The 16,233-nt window shown below is 38.4% G+C and overlaps 3 protein-coding genes across 4 annotated transcripts; all 3 read right to left on the bottom strand.

Annotated features, from left to right (window-relative positions):
* Positions 1-6,708: 6,708 nt before the first annotated feature.
* LOC130720958 (FBD-associated F-box protein At3g52670-like) lies at positions 6,709-7,908 on the bottom strand. The gene has a single exon (XM_057571672.1). The coding sequence runs from the start codon at positions 7,906-7,908 to the stop codon at positions 6,709-6,711; it is 1,200 nt and encodes a 399-aa protein (XP_057427655.1).
* Positions 7,909-8,216: 308 nt separating this feature from the next.
* Positions 8,217-10,221, bottom strand: LOC130720950 (uncharacterized). Its single transcript, XM_057571661.1, has 2 exons — positions 9,307-10,221; positions 8,217-8,945 (listed from the first exon to the last, which is right to left on the bottom strand). The coding sequence occupies exons 1-2, from the start codon at positions 10,219-10,221 to the stop codon at positions 8,217-8,219; spliced, it is 1,644 nt and encodes a 547-aa protein (XP_057427644.1).
* A 638-nt stretch (positions 10,222-10,859) lies between these two features.
* On the bottom strand, positions 10,860-15,468 carry LOC130729633 (protein WVD2-like 7). Of its 2 annotated transcripts, none has more exons than XM_057581444.1 (9): positions 15,301-15,468; positions 14,354-14,434; positions 13,304-13,804; positions 12,771-13,139; positions 12,592-12,650; positions 11,767-11,842; positions 11,600-11,662; positions 11,403-11,513; positions 10,860-11,278 (listed from the first exon to the last, which is right to left on the bottom strand). In XM_057581444.1, the coding sequence occupies exons 1-9, from the start codon at positions 15,355-15,357 to the stop codon at positions 11,069-11,071; spliced, it is 1,527 nt and encodes a 508-aa protein (XP_057437427.1). In that variant the 5' UTR covers positions 15,358-15,468; the 3' UTR covers positions 10,860-11,068. The 2 variants fall into 2 exon arrangements, with proteins under 2 accessions (XP_057437427.1, XP_057437426.1); XM_057581443.1 differs by having other exon boundaries at positions 12,771-13,151; positions 15,301-15,467.
* Positions 15,469-16,233: the final 765 nt, after the last annotated feature.

Raw genomic sequence — 16,233 nt, 5'->3', positions numbered from 1 at the left:
ATTAAAGTTCAAAAGGTTTCTCCTAAATGCAAACTAAATCAGCAACAGTCATGTCCTTGACAATGGAGCAAAGGACCATCATCCTTGAGGGAAAAAATGCAAGAGAAACTCAATCAGATAGAGAACTATACCAAAAATAAAGTAACAAAATCAACGCTACATCAGCTTTCCTCTGATACATGCAGCACAAATATGAGCAAAATCGTGCGAGTCTCGAAGGTAACCACTCCGGTCAGCGATGGGAGTAAACCTGTCATTGCAAACTTGCGGATATTATCTTCAACCTATAAAGTAGGGATTGCAGCAGCCATATTCCTTGGATTGCATTCCTGTTGAAGCAGAATATCGGGTTGGTGAACATAAATGATCATTGAGTTAAGTAACTTGCTCTAGGAAATCATGGATTTGATAAACAATTGGCCATCTAGTCACATGTGCACACAACTGTGTGTGTATGTGTGGTTTTGATGTATTAGTAGCATTACTTATTTGTACACATTTTGATATATTTGTATTGAGTTCCTGATTTCGCTAGGTGTTGTCTATGTGTGATAATTTTTTTACTTTGTTTGAGTAATGCATGTTAACTCTAAATGCAGCATTGCAGAGTAAACATGATATAATGACTTCAATTGAAGCTGTTAGAAATAAGTTCAAAGGTTCTGGTAAGCAGTAAAGATTTTACACTGTGAGACTTGACCTATTGATTCACCATCCGTTATACATTGGAAATTAGGAATATAGTTAATCACTTTATAGGTGAGCCAAGTATTATTTGGCATCTGTAATACAGTCTGCAAAAGGCTTAAACGTTTTTATGCTCTACTGGATCTAAATGAGTTCATTCAATTATTCTCAAAAAATTAATAATTAGTAATGAAAAACTAATTCTTCAGAAAAGCAAGGAATGCACGGGATTATAAGCCAGAGAGGAAAAACAGCTAGGAAAATAAAAGAAAACACATGAAAGAATGGCATGTTTGTAAAAGATGAACCATAGAGCAAACAATGAGGCTACCTTTAAACAAACAGTTAGATCCGTAGTGCTTGCTTTGAGATTATTTTGTTATAGCCATAGCTTCTTTCATAACCACCAGAAATCTGAAACAATCCTAGACAAAAAGAATTTTGCAAGGAAAAAAAGTATAACCTTGAACACTTACATGACTATCTTCATTAAAGCACAAATCCTTATGTATCATAGAGACAGTGCTAGGCAGAGCAATCTGGAAGGTCGATGGGATTTGGATTTGTCCAGATTGCATCGAAGCAGGCTATGAGAGATGCGATTGAAGCGATGAATGGTTAGAATCTGGATGAGAGGGGAAAAAAGGGAAATATGGAAGCCCTTTAGGTTTTGATTCAAGGGCTTATGAAATCTGGTCCACATATTTAGCTATATCTGAATTTCGAGAATGAAAAATAGAATCAAAGAACACATGGACTGTAACTAATTTATCTACAAACATAACAAAAGTTTTGCATACTAAATCTGCAATTAATTTATAAATAAACATAACAAATACCTTCTTCATATGGATATTCTTCCATCACATTCTATCATGTTCAAGCTCTCCTATGGAATACCCTGAATAAATACCATAGTAAGCTGTTTCAATCATCAAAAACTGCAAGGAAAACAAAAAAAGACCAACCCTCAGATCAATGAAAACATAAAACTTACTCACAAAAAACAGATCCCCACAGTTAGACGAAACCCCCATTGCATAACATAACATAAACACCATTTTTCTGCACCATGAAAATTATGGGAAAAAACTTGAGAGAACCTCGACCTGTGCATGACTCTTCCTCTACAGTCTCTCGAAGACCTGTGGCGAACCCGCTTTATCTCACTTAAAACATCTTCAGAATAGAACACTAAAAAGATATGAAAGCAAAAAAATCAAAACCCAAATAAATTAAGATGATAGCTTCAGAAGAAGAAAAAAGGGCACATTCATGAATACTTTTTCTTTTCATTATAGAGTGGACAAAGTAGAGCACCATGAGTGGGTGATGACCCTAGTTTAGTAGTGTTTTTAGGGTCATTTCCTAGTTTGTTTCGAGTCTTTTTATTGAGTCTCATGTAGTGTTTCATGCATTATCATGCATTTTTATCTTTCTTTAAGTTTTTACTTTGTTTTGGTAATTTTATAGGGACCTTTCTTGCATTTTAAGTAAGTTTAGGACTTGCATATCTTTTCTACTTGAATTGAGGGTCTTTTGTGCTAATAAACTCTTGGAAATCCTAGATATTTTCCTTACTTTGTTCCCAAGCAGCTAGGTCTGAAAACTGATGAAGAAAGAAGGTCAAAAGGCTTGGAAAATTGAAGGGAGGCTTAAAGGGGAGTTAAGAAGAAGGTCAAGAGGCTTTCTAGCATGTAGAGAGCGCTCAGCGCCTGAGCGCCAATTGGATCGATGTTTACAAGATGCTAGAAAGGAATTGGCGCCTGAGCGCTCCTTTTGAGCGCCTGAGCGCCAATTGCCTTCCAGAGAGCATGTTTTCAGCTGGAATTGGCGCTCAGGCGCTCTAAATTGGCGCCTGAGCGCCCAGACTCGACTGTTTTGCCTATAAATTTGTTTTTTGTCATTTCTATTGGAACCTTTTGTCATTTTATCGTATTTTCATAAGTTAGAAGAGAGGGTTTGAGTTCTGGAGCTTGAGGAGCTTTCTCTAAGCCCTATGTTTCAGGTTTCATCTTTATCTTCTTGTATGGATTTCATAGCCATGTTTGGCTAAAACCCCTTTTGCTTTGGGTTCTTTGTAAGACTTATGATGTTTTAATCTTAAATCCTATTTCTATTCATGATTCCTCTGAGTAAACCCTTGAATCTCATATCCATGCTTTATGTTTCAAGTTAGAACATGTGCTAGCTTTATGCTTTTCTATAATAGAACGGAAGTTTGTTATAGATTAGGGACTTGTTGTGGGATTACCTCTTCTATACTTGCTACTAGGAATAGAGGAAGGGTTGAGGTTTGTTGGCCTGAATTGCATGCTTAATGCCTTTAGCAAATGTTTAGGTTATCAAGGAATTGTGCCTATCTTTTGGCTTGAGAGGATTTTCTATGCGAGGCATTGATAGATGATTGATTAGGCTAGAACATCAAGGAGATACTCATAGTTTTGAGGATAGAATAGGTTGATTAGAACTGAATTGGTCAAGCAAGAACCCAAGGCATTCTCACCATTGATTATCACACACTTATCTTTGTTAGCTTTATAATTAATCAACTAAAAAAATCAATCTTTAAAACTGAATTTTACTTGCTTTCCTACCGTGAACTCGAGGCTTAAACTGAATTCTCACACCAATTCCCTGTGGTTCGATAAATTAAAACCGGGTAGATTCTGTACACTTGCAGATTGACCAACAGTGGGTTCCTCTGATATATGTGCGAAATATTGCAGGCGAGAGAATACAGTACATGCTTCAGATATTGGCTTCCCTTCTCAACCTCTCTTGCTGCAACAAATTATGACAGTGAGACTGAATAGCATGAATCATTGCTTAGAGGCTCATAATCTCAGAGTAGCGTCATTATATGAAATGAAATCTGAAACAATAAAATCGGCACAGTCAAATATTTTTCACATTTCTGATAGGTTTTCTCATATTTTTGCTTCTAAGAATGAAAGGGAAAATGGAAAAAAGGTAAGGAAGAAAGATAAATTAAAAACAAATTGAAGATGAATAAAATTTCATTTCAAGTTTTTTTTTTAGCTTGAAAACAATTTCACAAATTTGAAGCTGTAACAGCAGTAGTAATCTAGATTATCAAAAGGAAGCAATTTACTCACGTTCTAAACTGATCATTACTCACTGTGCGTGTAGACTCATACTTTGTCATCCACAATCGAAATCGGGGATTTGAAGGATTCTAACTGAGTTACAGAAACAGAGCGAGAAGAAGCTCCGGCGATGATTCTCAGTGAGCAGATTTCGCGAGCAAATACCTGAGAGTCGAATAGTATCATGAATCAGAAATTTGAACCCTAAAACAAAGAAGCCCTAAATCAAGATGAAGATACCTGAGTGTCGAATAGTGCTACGGCTGAGAAGCTTCAGACATTAAGAAGGCAGAAATGCAATTTCACCCTTGAGAAGGAGAAGCTAGACTGGCCGGTTTGGAGTGGCCATGATCGGAGCGGCTGGGAGTTGTGGTCGCGAGATTGAGACTTACGGCACGCAGTGAAAACACATAATGGAGATATGGTGTCAGTGAGGGAAAAATGGAAGAGATGGAGAGAGGATTGAAACGGCGAAGAAGGGAAAAGAGTTGAGAGAAGTGAATATTGTGTGAGGAAAAAAACGCGTTTTAGCAATGAATGAGAGAAACAAACGTAGTTTGAATGAGGGGAAGGAGGAAGAGCTATGAATGACACGTAGGATTCAGCAAGATATCAACCAATCATATGATGCCACGTCATATATTTAGGTTCTGAGATCTTTTCCTAAATGTATATACTATGGATATAATAATCTTTAAGGGACACGTGTCATGTTGTGGTGCAAAGGGAAGGGAATAAAATATTGCAAAATATTCAGGAGCTGAGGTTTTTGATAATTGCATGCTTGGAATGTTACTGCTTTAATATATATATAGATTCCATAGATTTGATACTCATAATAGATAGATCAATCTCACCACCAATCCATAGTATATATATTCAGGAAAAGATCTCAGCCCAGTCATCGCATACATGGCACATCCTGATTGGTTAATTTCTGAAAAAATCCTACATGGCAATCAATCCTTCATTCTTCTTATCCTATGTAACACCCCCTTTTTCTCATTGTTTTATTTAAAAACGTTTATCAGAGTTTAAAAACATATCAAGGGAGTATTACACTTCTTCACGAAAACTCATTAAAATTAGGGTTAATCCTCTAATTGGTCCCTGTGGTTGTGTGGCCGTCTGAAATTAGTCCCTCCCGTAAAATCTAAGTCCTCGTGTTTGGAAAGTGTGTGGAAATTAGTCCCTCCGGCGAGGACCTGCTACACACACTTTTTCAAACACGAGGACTTAGATTTTACGGGAGGGACTAATTTCAGACAGCCACACAACCACAGGGACCAATTAGAGGATTAACCCTTAAAATTAACACTGATTGTGTTTGAAAATTTATAAGTTCATATGCTTTTCAAAGAATAAATTATTTCTGCCAATAAAATTTCTAAACCAGTCAGATAATCCTAAGATGCATAAAATCACTGATTTAAATAGGTTTATCTTCCATGATATTCCAATAAAATTGATCATACTCATAACTGAATTTCATAGGCACTTCGGCCATCAATAGTACGACATCGTCATAATTTAGAAAATCATTCAACAACTTCCATAAGGAGAGATTATAAAATCCTCTCAACATAAATGTAAAAGTAACGTAATTGAATTTAAATCTATATAATCCATAGAGGTCATCACTCATTGTGTATCTAAAATATACAACAGTGAATAAAATAAAGTTTATTCCACTGATTTTAGTATCACATCAGATCATAAGATCCAAGGACCTGATGATCAGACAGAGAAGAAGCCTAATACTCTATCATCAGCGACAAAGGCAACTTCTTCGCTGTATCATCCAAGTACTTCAGATAATCTGAGAACACCACTTGTGGTTGTGTCCTCAAAGGAGGAAATTACCATAACTGGCCAATTCCCATAGAAGTATGGGAATATATGGATTTGTCAATCTAGTGAAAATCATGGTTTGTTCACATACACCTGGGGGGGGGGGGTTCTGGACAATCCTTGAATATGTGGACAACCTTTTATCGTGGCAAGGCACAGCAATGATGTATAGACACCTTACTTTCTCTCCCATCTCATTTCCACTTGTTCTTTCTTTCTTTCTATCTCTCACTTCTTTTCCTATCACATCACTCATCATACATCTTAATTCTCTCTTTACTCTTTCTATCTCTCTCCATAGGTGGAGGTGGAGAGGTGTGAACATATTTTTATTCAGGCAAGGAATGATGAAATTTATTGTGACAGCTTCGAGTTGTATATTGTTTTCACATGGATGATCTAGGTGCACTGAAGTGCTTTCTTGGTATTGAGTTGATGGGCCTGAAGGACTCTTTCTATGTCAACGAAAGTACACACTTGATGTTCTTATTGAATATGGGGTCATACATTGTAAGCCTAGTTGGTTTCTTACAGAGAAGCACCATAACTTATTTGCTACTACTAGTGAACCATATTCAGACCCAACATAATAACAATAAGTAATGACATTATTACATGCATTTTATCATTTTCAAAAACTAATGAAACTAAAATGAAAATCATGTCAAATAAAAATATATGTTTTCATGTTTCACTTTGTGGCTTATGAAGAAACAATTGGACAAGTATAGATACTGGATACAAACTGAGCTTGCAGGATTGCATAAAGCTAAAGAGTATAGTGAATTCACAATCACAATGAATATGAGCATGGGAAAGATCAGTATTGAAGTATAAATTGCATTTCCGATCAAGGCATTCTTTTTGCAGCAATTGTTATGTACAGAACTATAGATGTTGTTCTTTTCTTAAAAGGGACATGTATAACTCAAAAATACTTCCATCTTAATCAACAAGGCAGAAACGCGCTAATGCATATTGTATCAGCACCGCCAGAGATAACAGGAAGCTAGTTAAGGATATAATATAACTAATCATACTTGAAAATTACAGCAAATCGTTAAGAAATTTTCAAATCAAACCTGGCCATGGAGAACACTGGGGCAGGAACCTCCCAGTCACTAAAGCGCACCTCAACCTTCTTCAATTTCTGCATCACAATGAATTCCTCAGCTGCCAACTCCTTGACTTCATCCAACAAATTGTGAATTGCTACCAAGCTCTCAACATTTGGGCACCCAAACAAAAATTTGAGAAATCCCCGATTGGTTGAGAACATCATGTAACTGAGGTCAAGGTTTTTCAGGCAAGGAAGATTAATTTCCATACTGTCCTCTTCCAAGACATCCAAATGGTTAGGAAACCGTATTCCACGTAGTACCAAGCTCTCAACTGTAGGGCAACCAGACAAAAAACTCAAGAGTGCATGGCTGCTTGAGAACATGATCCCGTTGAGCAGCAGGTTCTTGAGACAAGGTAAATTAAGTGGTATATCCACCTCAGTGATTTCATCAAACCGAACTTGATAGGCTGACAAGCTATCAAGCATAGGGCAACCCAACAAAAAATTCAGAAACGTGCGATTGCTGGCAAATTTCATCAACTCAAAATCTAGGGTTTTCAGATGAGGAAGATTAGGCTGGAGGTTCTCCCCAGCAGACTCAGTAAACCAAATTCCACCTGCGACAAAGTTCTGAAGACCAGTACAGCCTTCCAAGAAATTAATTAACCCATTGTTACTGGAGAAACCTATTAATTGCAATCTCAGGGTTACAAGCTGTGGCAGGTTAACGGAGGAAGCAGCAGGAAAGATGCCGCCAGCATGAAGACGCAGAGCTTTCAGATGTGGGGAGTTCCAAAGATCGATAGGCCACATAAACTGCGCCTCAGAAGGGGAATGGGCAACTCGACCGGATATTACAATTTCTTCAACCTGCAGATCCAGTGCAATCCTCACCCATAAACTCATATAGTCGGAGTTTGCGCTCGGAGAGTGAATTCCCAAGGTCTTGATGGTTCCAGTGCCAGGAAAGCGCTGGAGCGCATTAAGGGCGAACCCGACGAATAGCGCAAAATCGGTTGGATCTGCTCCAAATCTACGGCAAAAGCGTTCTTCATTAATATCCACTGTAGGGACACGGAGATGTCTCCACGTCTTCGAGAGTAGGCGAGTAGGCAATACGTCCTCAATGCCGAGAAAGGAGATGATGCTTGAGAGAACGTCCTCAGGTATATCTGAAATGTTCGTTTCCATTTCCATGTTAGCGTCGTGTTCACAGCACACAGACTTGGGTGTCGGCGATGCCTATGAGGTTAAAATGGAATGAAATGAGGTTTTTTTTTTTGGTCAAAGATGGTTGTTTCATTGATCTTAGCCCGAAGGCTTAAGTGAATACAAAGGGCATATAGCCCAACAGTCTACCCTAAAGTGCCAGAACTAAAATAAAACTTAACGCTTGGCTGGCAAGGTAGACAAGGAAGCAAAGCTTCTACAAGGAGTACTGTGATTTTTCCTATCTACAGAAACGAAGGGGAAAAAGATAGTACTCTAGAGAGCCCTTGGCAAAATTATCTCAAGCAGGAAGAAGACAAATTGTGGGCTTCTGTGTTAAGGTTCCTAGAAATCCAAGCAAATTCACACCGGGGGAAGGAGCTTCGGAGGGCCTGAATGTCCCTGAGGAACGTTCCTATGGTCCAATCTGTACCCCTACCATTAATCAGGTTGATGAGGGTCAGGCAATCCGACTTAATTCGAACCTGATCAATCTGGAGGTTCCCAGCTATTACCATGGCTTCCCTGACTGCTGCTGCTTCTGCTGCTAGAGGGGATGCCACAGTGAAGCTTCTGGAGTGAGAGAGCACTCTGTTTCCGTTGGGCTCCCTAATGATCATTCCCATTCCACTTCTGGAAGAGGGGGAACGGAACACCGCATCCACATTGATCATGTGAGCTGTCTGCGCTTGGGGTCTCCTAGGGAGGTTGTCTCTTCTTTGATCATTAGTGGCTCGTACTCCTTGGTGGTGTAACGGGACAGATGCCTGCGGATCACCAGGGACGTTAAACTCAGTAATTGCCAGGTTGATTCTTGAAATTGTTGCCTCAACATTGGGTCTCCTATTGATATGGTAGCTCTCGTTCCTTTCTTTCCAAATGTTCCACAACGTGTGGGCAAGGATGTGGGAGCCCAATGCTGTAAAGTCTTTCATAGCCCTCAGGTTTTCCAGGGAGGTTTTGAGCCAGGCTTGGAAGGAGATGGCATTATCAATTGCTGGTGAAAAGTTGAGCTGGCTGGCTGGCTGCCCAAATTGGAGAAGCCCAATTACATTTTAGGAGAGCGTGAACTGTGGATTCAGCGGCCTGATGGCAGCAATGGCATGTGGGGTTACTGATGAGCCTTCGTCTATGCAGGTCCTCTTTCACCGGGATAGCTTCAAAGCAGCACTTCTAGAGAAACATTTTAATTTTCTTCGGCGCTTGGATGCTCCAGACATGATTCCAGAACGCACGCTCGTTGTAGGGAACCACCTGTTGTGGTTGGGCAGGAGATTCCAGAGAGAAAGCCACTTGGTAGCCCGTTTTAACCGTGTATTCGCCAGACTTTGAGAACGGCCAGCAGAACTTGTCTTCTTGCTTGGCGATTCTCAGGGGGATTCAAACGATTTGTTGCACTAAGGGCTTGGGAAACAAGGCTACTAATTTGGGGATGTCCCACTTGCCTGGCATGGTAGGCACGAGTGAGTTGACAACCCTGTGGGTGAGGTTCCCAGATGGGTCCTGCAGTGGGGGATTGACAACCCAGTTGTCCTCCCAGATGTTGACCTCATTCCCTTCCCCGATGATCCACTTCCCGTTATTTTTTATAAAGTCTCTTCCCTGTAAGATACTGTTCCATCCCCACGAAGCTGAGGCTTTCTTCTTTGCTTGCATGAAGCTCGTATTGGGATGGTAGAGCCCTTTAAGCACTTGGGCCCATAGAGAATTCGGGTCATCCATGATTCTCCACGCCTGTTTTGCTAGGTGGGCTGTATTCATGTGTGTAAAATCTTTGAAGCCCTGTCCACCCCTCCCCTTAGCTTTGGTGATGTCCTTCCACTGTTTCCAGTGGATCCCTCTGTCCTTGCCAGGCCTCTTCCACCAAAACCTTGCTATGTGGGAGCAGATTGAATTGCAAAACTTTTTTGGAAAGCGGATAATGGACATAGCATAGGTTGGAATTGCTTGTAGGACTGATTTGATAAGCACCTCCTTTCCTGCTTGATTTAAGAGCTTTTCTTTCCAACCATCTATTTTTTGAAGCACACGTTCCTTGATCCAACCCAGTGTAGCAGTTTTTGATTTCCCCCATTCAGCAGGTAGCCCTAGGTACTTCCCTGGAGTCTCCCAAGCAGGCATGTTAAGAATGTTAGCGATCTGGCATTTAGTGGTTGATGGCACTCCTTTGCTGAGGTTCAAGTAGTCAGCTTGCGGGCTATTTCTAATGTTTCTTTTCTTTGCCCTATGGAAGACTTGGGCTTTGTCCCAGTGTTTCTTTTTTAGGCTCGGCCCTATCCAATCCAATGAAACCAGATTCATGACTAAAAACAAAACAATAAATTACTTTTTAGGCTATTATTATTATTTTTTCGACCAAAAATAAAAGGCTATTAATATTTTTATTTTATTGTTTACGTCCAAAAAAAGGCTATTATTTTATTTTAATAACTATATTACATAGGCCTGGAGGAGTGAGGATCTTATTAACTTATTACTCCCTCCGTCCCTAATTATAAGCTAAAGTTGTAAAAATCACGCTTATTAAGAAAGTCTTAATTGATGCATTGATTTTCAAAAAAAAGTACAACTTTTCATGACTACCCCTATTTAAGATAGCACTTTTTAATCATTATACTACTAATAGTGCTCCACTACCAATAATTACAAGGATAAATATGTAAAAAAATATTAGCTTTTACAACTTTAGCTTATATTTAGTGACAAAACATAAGTCATAACTTTAGCTTATAATTAGGGACGGAGGGAGTATCATATATTGCATCTTAATTAATGAGACAACAGGGCTTAAAAAGAAAAATACTATTAATAGTCACTTCTTATATACAATGATTTTTTTTAATTTACGATCCTAAATCAAACTTGATCCACCCAATAACTCTACTAAAAAAATGTGTATAAACTTTTCATCACAATATAAAATGGCAGGAAAAATATGGTGAAAGAAGACATTTGATCATAAACAGAAGAAGAAAAAAAAAGAGTACGAGTGAATATGATATAACATCAGGGTATAACATATTGCTATTTGCTATGTACCCAAAACACACACCAAAAGGCCTCATTTTCATGAAGCCTATATTTACAATTAAAACATGATATTTTGCTGCAAGATGAAACTGTACTCTAAAATTATTAGTAATTTCTGTCACTCTGGTTGGTTTCCAATCTGAATGTTTAGAGATGTATTTTCATGAGTCAAAATCACAGTTGAATTTGAAGTGAGAGGTTGTGCCAAGCTGCCAATACCATTCTTCTCATGGAAAAATCTCTTGGGAAATGAAGAGATTTTACCCTCTACTACAATGGGAGAGGGTGTTATTCCCAATTTGGGTGATTCTGGGGGTGTCAGTGGATCCTGCAAGAAATCACCAATTCAGCTTAGATCAAATTTTGTTGTAATGGAGAAATAGTAACAACTTGTTCTCAAATACTTGTCCTGGATCATTATTTGTAAACAAATTAGGATTAGGATAATATACCTCTTTATTCCCTCTCTTCGATTCTTCTCTTTCCTTGTAAAAATCAGGAAGTGGCCCGGCACTGAAACAAAAGCTTCGACGTAGTTTTTTAATCTTTATCTGTGCTTTTTCCTACATATAAGAGGATTGAATGTGACTGATCACAGCTGCATGAACCAGCTAATGAACACAATGGCAATTAACATATATCAACCTACCTTGAGTTTTATGTGCAGTTGCGCTTTCTGTGCTCCACTAGCATCGATCTGTTTTTCAAGTTTCTGAATTGATGAAGATCAATGGAATACAAGTAATTTAGTAAATGTATTACATTAATGTCATAATGAACTGAATCAGAAGAGAAAAGTAATGAATGGAATTTTACCTTTTTTCTAATAGCAGCCCTTTCTTCTGTCCTCAAGCGGAATGGGGAGGATATAATCGGAGATTTCATTTTATCTCTGCATGCAATGATATCATTGGAAATATTAGTCTAGAAAAAATAACAAAAAAAATGAAGGCACTTCAAAATGTGGATGAGATCACTGGTAAGTAAAGGTACTTGCAACACCATCCATTTAGTTACTAATTAGTGAGGATGACAATGTTTACGGAGCTAATAAAATGGATTCTCTCATTATGAGTATTCATTCCAAGTAAGGCATCTAAAGCGTGAGGATAGACTTTAATACCATATTAGAATTCGGGTTTGGCCTAACTCTACCCTAGAAAGCTAACTCAAGGGTGATGATTCTTCTAGCTATACCTCTAGTCAATGTGAGATTTCTCAACATGCTCCTCAGTCCTCACAATACCTGATTATAACCAAATGACTAACCAACTCTCCCTCTCAAGTCTCAACCTCTCTTCCTATAGGCAACATGTCATTTTCATCAATCCAACTAACATTTATTCTATTAACTAATTCTATTCAGTTACCATATCTATCAAAATGCTGCAAAACAAATTGCTTAGTTACTCTTGACTAAAGAATTCAGAATTCTGGCTGGCACTCTAGGACAATTAAGAGGCGTGTTAATCTAAATAATATTTAAGCTGACCCTGAAAAGAACTAGTACCATTTCATAACTAATAAATAGTTTGTTTGGACCTATGATTCTACAAAGTTCAGTCACGGTAGAAGATGTGATCAGCTAGAAAACAGTTGAATGAAAACATTATTGTCATATGATTAACTCCATTCAAGTACCTGTTCTCTTCTGTTAATGGGATATATGAAGAGTGCTTTGGTAACTCTTTCTTCGAGGCCTGCAATTACAAAATGACTAATTTCAGAAATTAAAACTTGGAAGATCATGACAAATTGGGAGTTGGAGATTTTGTAAGAGGGTATATTGATGAATAGGCAAAGCAACGAGGCTGAAATACCTTGTTTGGGGTTCTTAGAGGACTCGAGCTATCCTTTGAATCCTTGGAAGAACCAGCACCAACTCTAGTACTTTCAAATTTCCTCATGACTGATGCAGACAATCTATTAATTTCTTTGACAAGTGTGAAATTAAGTGACATGTGAGAAGACTTAGCAATTAATCTCTTTTTATCAACAGAGCTTGATGCAGGCTCATTGCTCACTGGGATAGCAATATTTTCTCCATTTGAAATAATAGGAGTTATGGACTTGACTGGTGTAGAGATGAACTTGGAGGTCCCAATGCCCTTCCAAAACTTGAATGAAGAAACTGATGCTTTCTTCTTGCCCACTGATAGCAAAACTTCATGATCATGGTTGGAACCTTCCTGCAATAACTCCTATCATGCAAGTGACATGAGCTCAAAGAACTAAAATATTCAGATTCCTGGCACCAAGTGCATGTTTGGAAACTCATTCGAAAACCAGGGTTTTAGCTTCATTGTGGTTTTCGAACGAGTTTCAAAACATGCACTAAATCAATAGAACTTACCTTAAGTTTTGGTGTGTCCAATGGAGATTTTCCCCTAACATTTTCACTTGGGTCTTTATGGGTATCAACATCTTCAAGCTGGTTTTGCAATGCAACCAACACTGAATTTGAATTTGAATTTGAATTTGAATTATACCTAGTGGCATCTGACTCAGGGTGCAGAACTTTTGCATTTTCTTCATTGAAAACAAGTTTAGATTTTGGACTAGTGATCTCTGAATCATGATTGTTACTGTTATCTACTTCGGTCTCTTGTTCTTGCTCTGTCTGTGAGGCACTGTTTGCTTGTTCTAGCAAAGCAGCAGCTTTTTGAGCAGCAAGTTTCTTGTAGTGAGCTTCAAAGAAAGCTTTCTTCTCCGCAACTGAACCGGGTCGCGAAAACCTCTCCGCCTCTTCAACATAGCGGTTGTTAGAGAATGAAGACCATTTGTCCCATTCCAGGGACTCTGACATGAACCTCCCAAATGAAACTGATTGCCCAAGTGCATAATTTGAGGTGCTCTGAAAGGACCAAGTTTCACAGGTTTTTCAATTTAAACTAACAAAGGAATCATAGAGGATAGAATGTCTAATCATGACCAAAATTTTAAATTGCAGTCCCTAAACAAAAGCGGCAGCTACAATTGAAGTAAAATCATAATCAAGGTTTTAAATTGTGGTCCGTAGCACCAATTGCGCCGCAATTGCAGCTGCATCAACCTGCATGTGTTTGCAATTCATTCACAATTTAAAACCCTGATCATAATATTGCTGCTGTAATTGCGTTCGCAGACCTTAATTTAAAACCTTGATCGTGACTAATTGCAGGAATAAAAGGCAAGAAAAGGTTCTTAGCTATGGAAACCCAACTAATCAAATTAAGATAATTTCCAGACACCTATATGTAGACTAATGAGGATATAAAGCTAAAGAACCATTAGGCTAAAAATTGCAATCAATTCAGCTAGGGTAAACAAAAATGGACAACTGAGATTTTGTTGTTTTCTTCCTTCTTTTATTCCTAGTACAAAATCTTAGTCAGAGTCTCAGAGAGGTGAAGTTTGAAGTTACCTTGCTGTCTTCATGGGAAAATCCAGAGGCATAACAGAATGGTTGCATCATGACACAGGGTGATGAGTCTCCCATGTTTCTCTGCAATATCCAAACTTTACCAAAATTAATATGATCCAATAAGTAAGAGTAGTGTCATTTTATTTTATGTGGCCGTTTGCATTCTTTTGTACGCCGTTTCAAATTTTGAATTTTCAAATAAAAAGCTGTCCAAGTCCATGTGATTCGAAAAGCTTAGCAACTTAAAGTCTAAAACAGGTTCAAAAAAGTACATTATGTTGTATATTGCAATCTATTTCAGTTACAGATAGAGATAGGGGTCCCCTAATCATGTTGGGAGGAGGCTCTCAACCTTTTTCACTATGGTTTGGACCCACATTTTGTAAAGATAAACTCAATATACATGTCTATTGTTGACAAGTTTGAATTTGGTGAACCTTCACGTCAAATGGCTTAGTGTAGAAACGATTGAATATAAATTATAAACAAGTTATAGGTGAAGAATAAGTCGTATTTTTTTATCACCGGTAATCCACCATTAAACACCGTTAGATCTTGGAATCTAAGAATATTCTTAAAATGAGTAGTTAGAATTGAATTAGAGATTACAGGGTAAAAATGTAATATCATCTATCTTGAATTCTCTCATCACTTTTCTCTCTTGAACCCTCTCACCACACTCTCATTCTCTTTTTCCTTCATGAGGAAGACTTTTCAATCCTCACAAAAATCATCTTCTTTGGAGGATCAGCCACCACCAAGGAGCAAGGTCGAGGCCACCACCGTGGAAGGAGGACGCTGCAAGCTTCCATCATTTGCTTCCATTTTTTCCTGTGAAACTTCTTATGACATTATTTGTGTCTTGAAAGGAGGAGGACGGCGACCCAAAAACCACCAAAAACGAAATTTCATTTAGATTTGAAAATTTTGCGGTGAGCAACTCTAACCTGTAAATGGAGTTTGTAGCCAACACATTGAATTTTATGAGAAATGGGCATCACCATCGCGCTCTTGGCCACGAGAGGGAGAACATTCACTACTTAGTTTCTTCTCCTGCGACAAAGCTGCCGCATCGCCGCTGTGAACCACTGCAATCCAATAAGAGAAGGAAGTGATGTTCATGAATCATGAGGAAGAAGAAGTGAAAAAGGGACCACCAGTGGGACCATGGAAGTGAAGCGAGTTAATTACAAAATAATCCATGGGACCATCGATAATCCCAAAATAAAGGAACCACCATAGTCTTTGTCCAAATTATAAAATAGTATTCACACCACAAAATTTCTCTTTTTATTTCTCTCTTCAAATTGTTTAGTTCATTAAAAGTTGGAGGTACACGAGAACTTAGTGTATGTTTTGTATTTAAATTTAAAGTTGGCCAAAAGTACATTCATTGCAATAACTCAAGAGACATTAGATTACCGAAAAGCATATTTAAATTGTGTTAGAATGTGGAATAACAAAAATGCAAATTCATTCTTAGTTTTACCTCCGACAACATCTTCTGTGTGCGTCCTCCATGTGACCGAGTGTCGCCTATTTGAACAAACATTATGTTACATGAGATTTTGTGGTACGTGTTATTGATGACCATGGTTGAAAAATACGTTAACAAAAATATTGAAATATGTGATGTTTTGGTTTGATTGTCTGGCTATATTCAGGTCGAATCCTTCTGTAGGTAGCTTCCTCACCTCACCTATCCCAGACTAGTGTTTGGAGTTCACACTCTCGGACCTGCATGATAATTCTTCAGGTTGGAACTTAGTGCGGTTTGAGGATTGTGAGCCTGCTGAAGTTGCTGAGATTTTAGCTATGCCAGCTCTGGTTAATGAGGGCGGACCAGATCACCTAGTGTGAAGTTTGACAAGCTATGGGGA

This window comes from Lotus japonicus, chromosome 1 (genome assembly GCF_012489685.1).
Source record: "Lotus japonicus ecotype B-129 chromosome 1, LjGifu_v1.2".
Classification (NCBI taxonomy): Eukaryota; Viridiplantae; Streptophyta; class Magnoliopsida; order Fabales; family Fabaceae; genus Lotus; species Lotus japonicus.
This window is presented reverse-complemented; position numbering and strand designations above follow the sequence as displayed.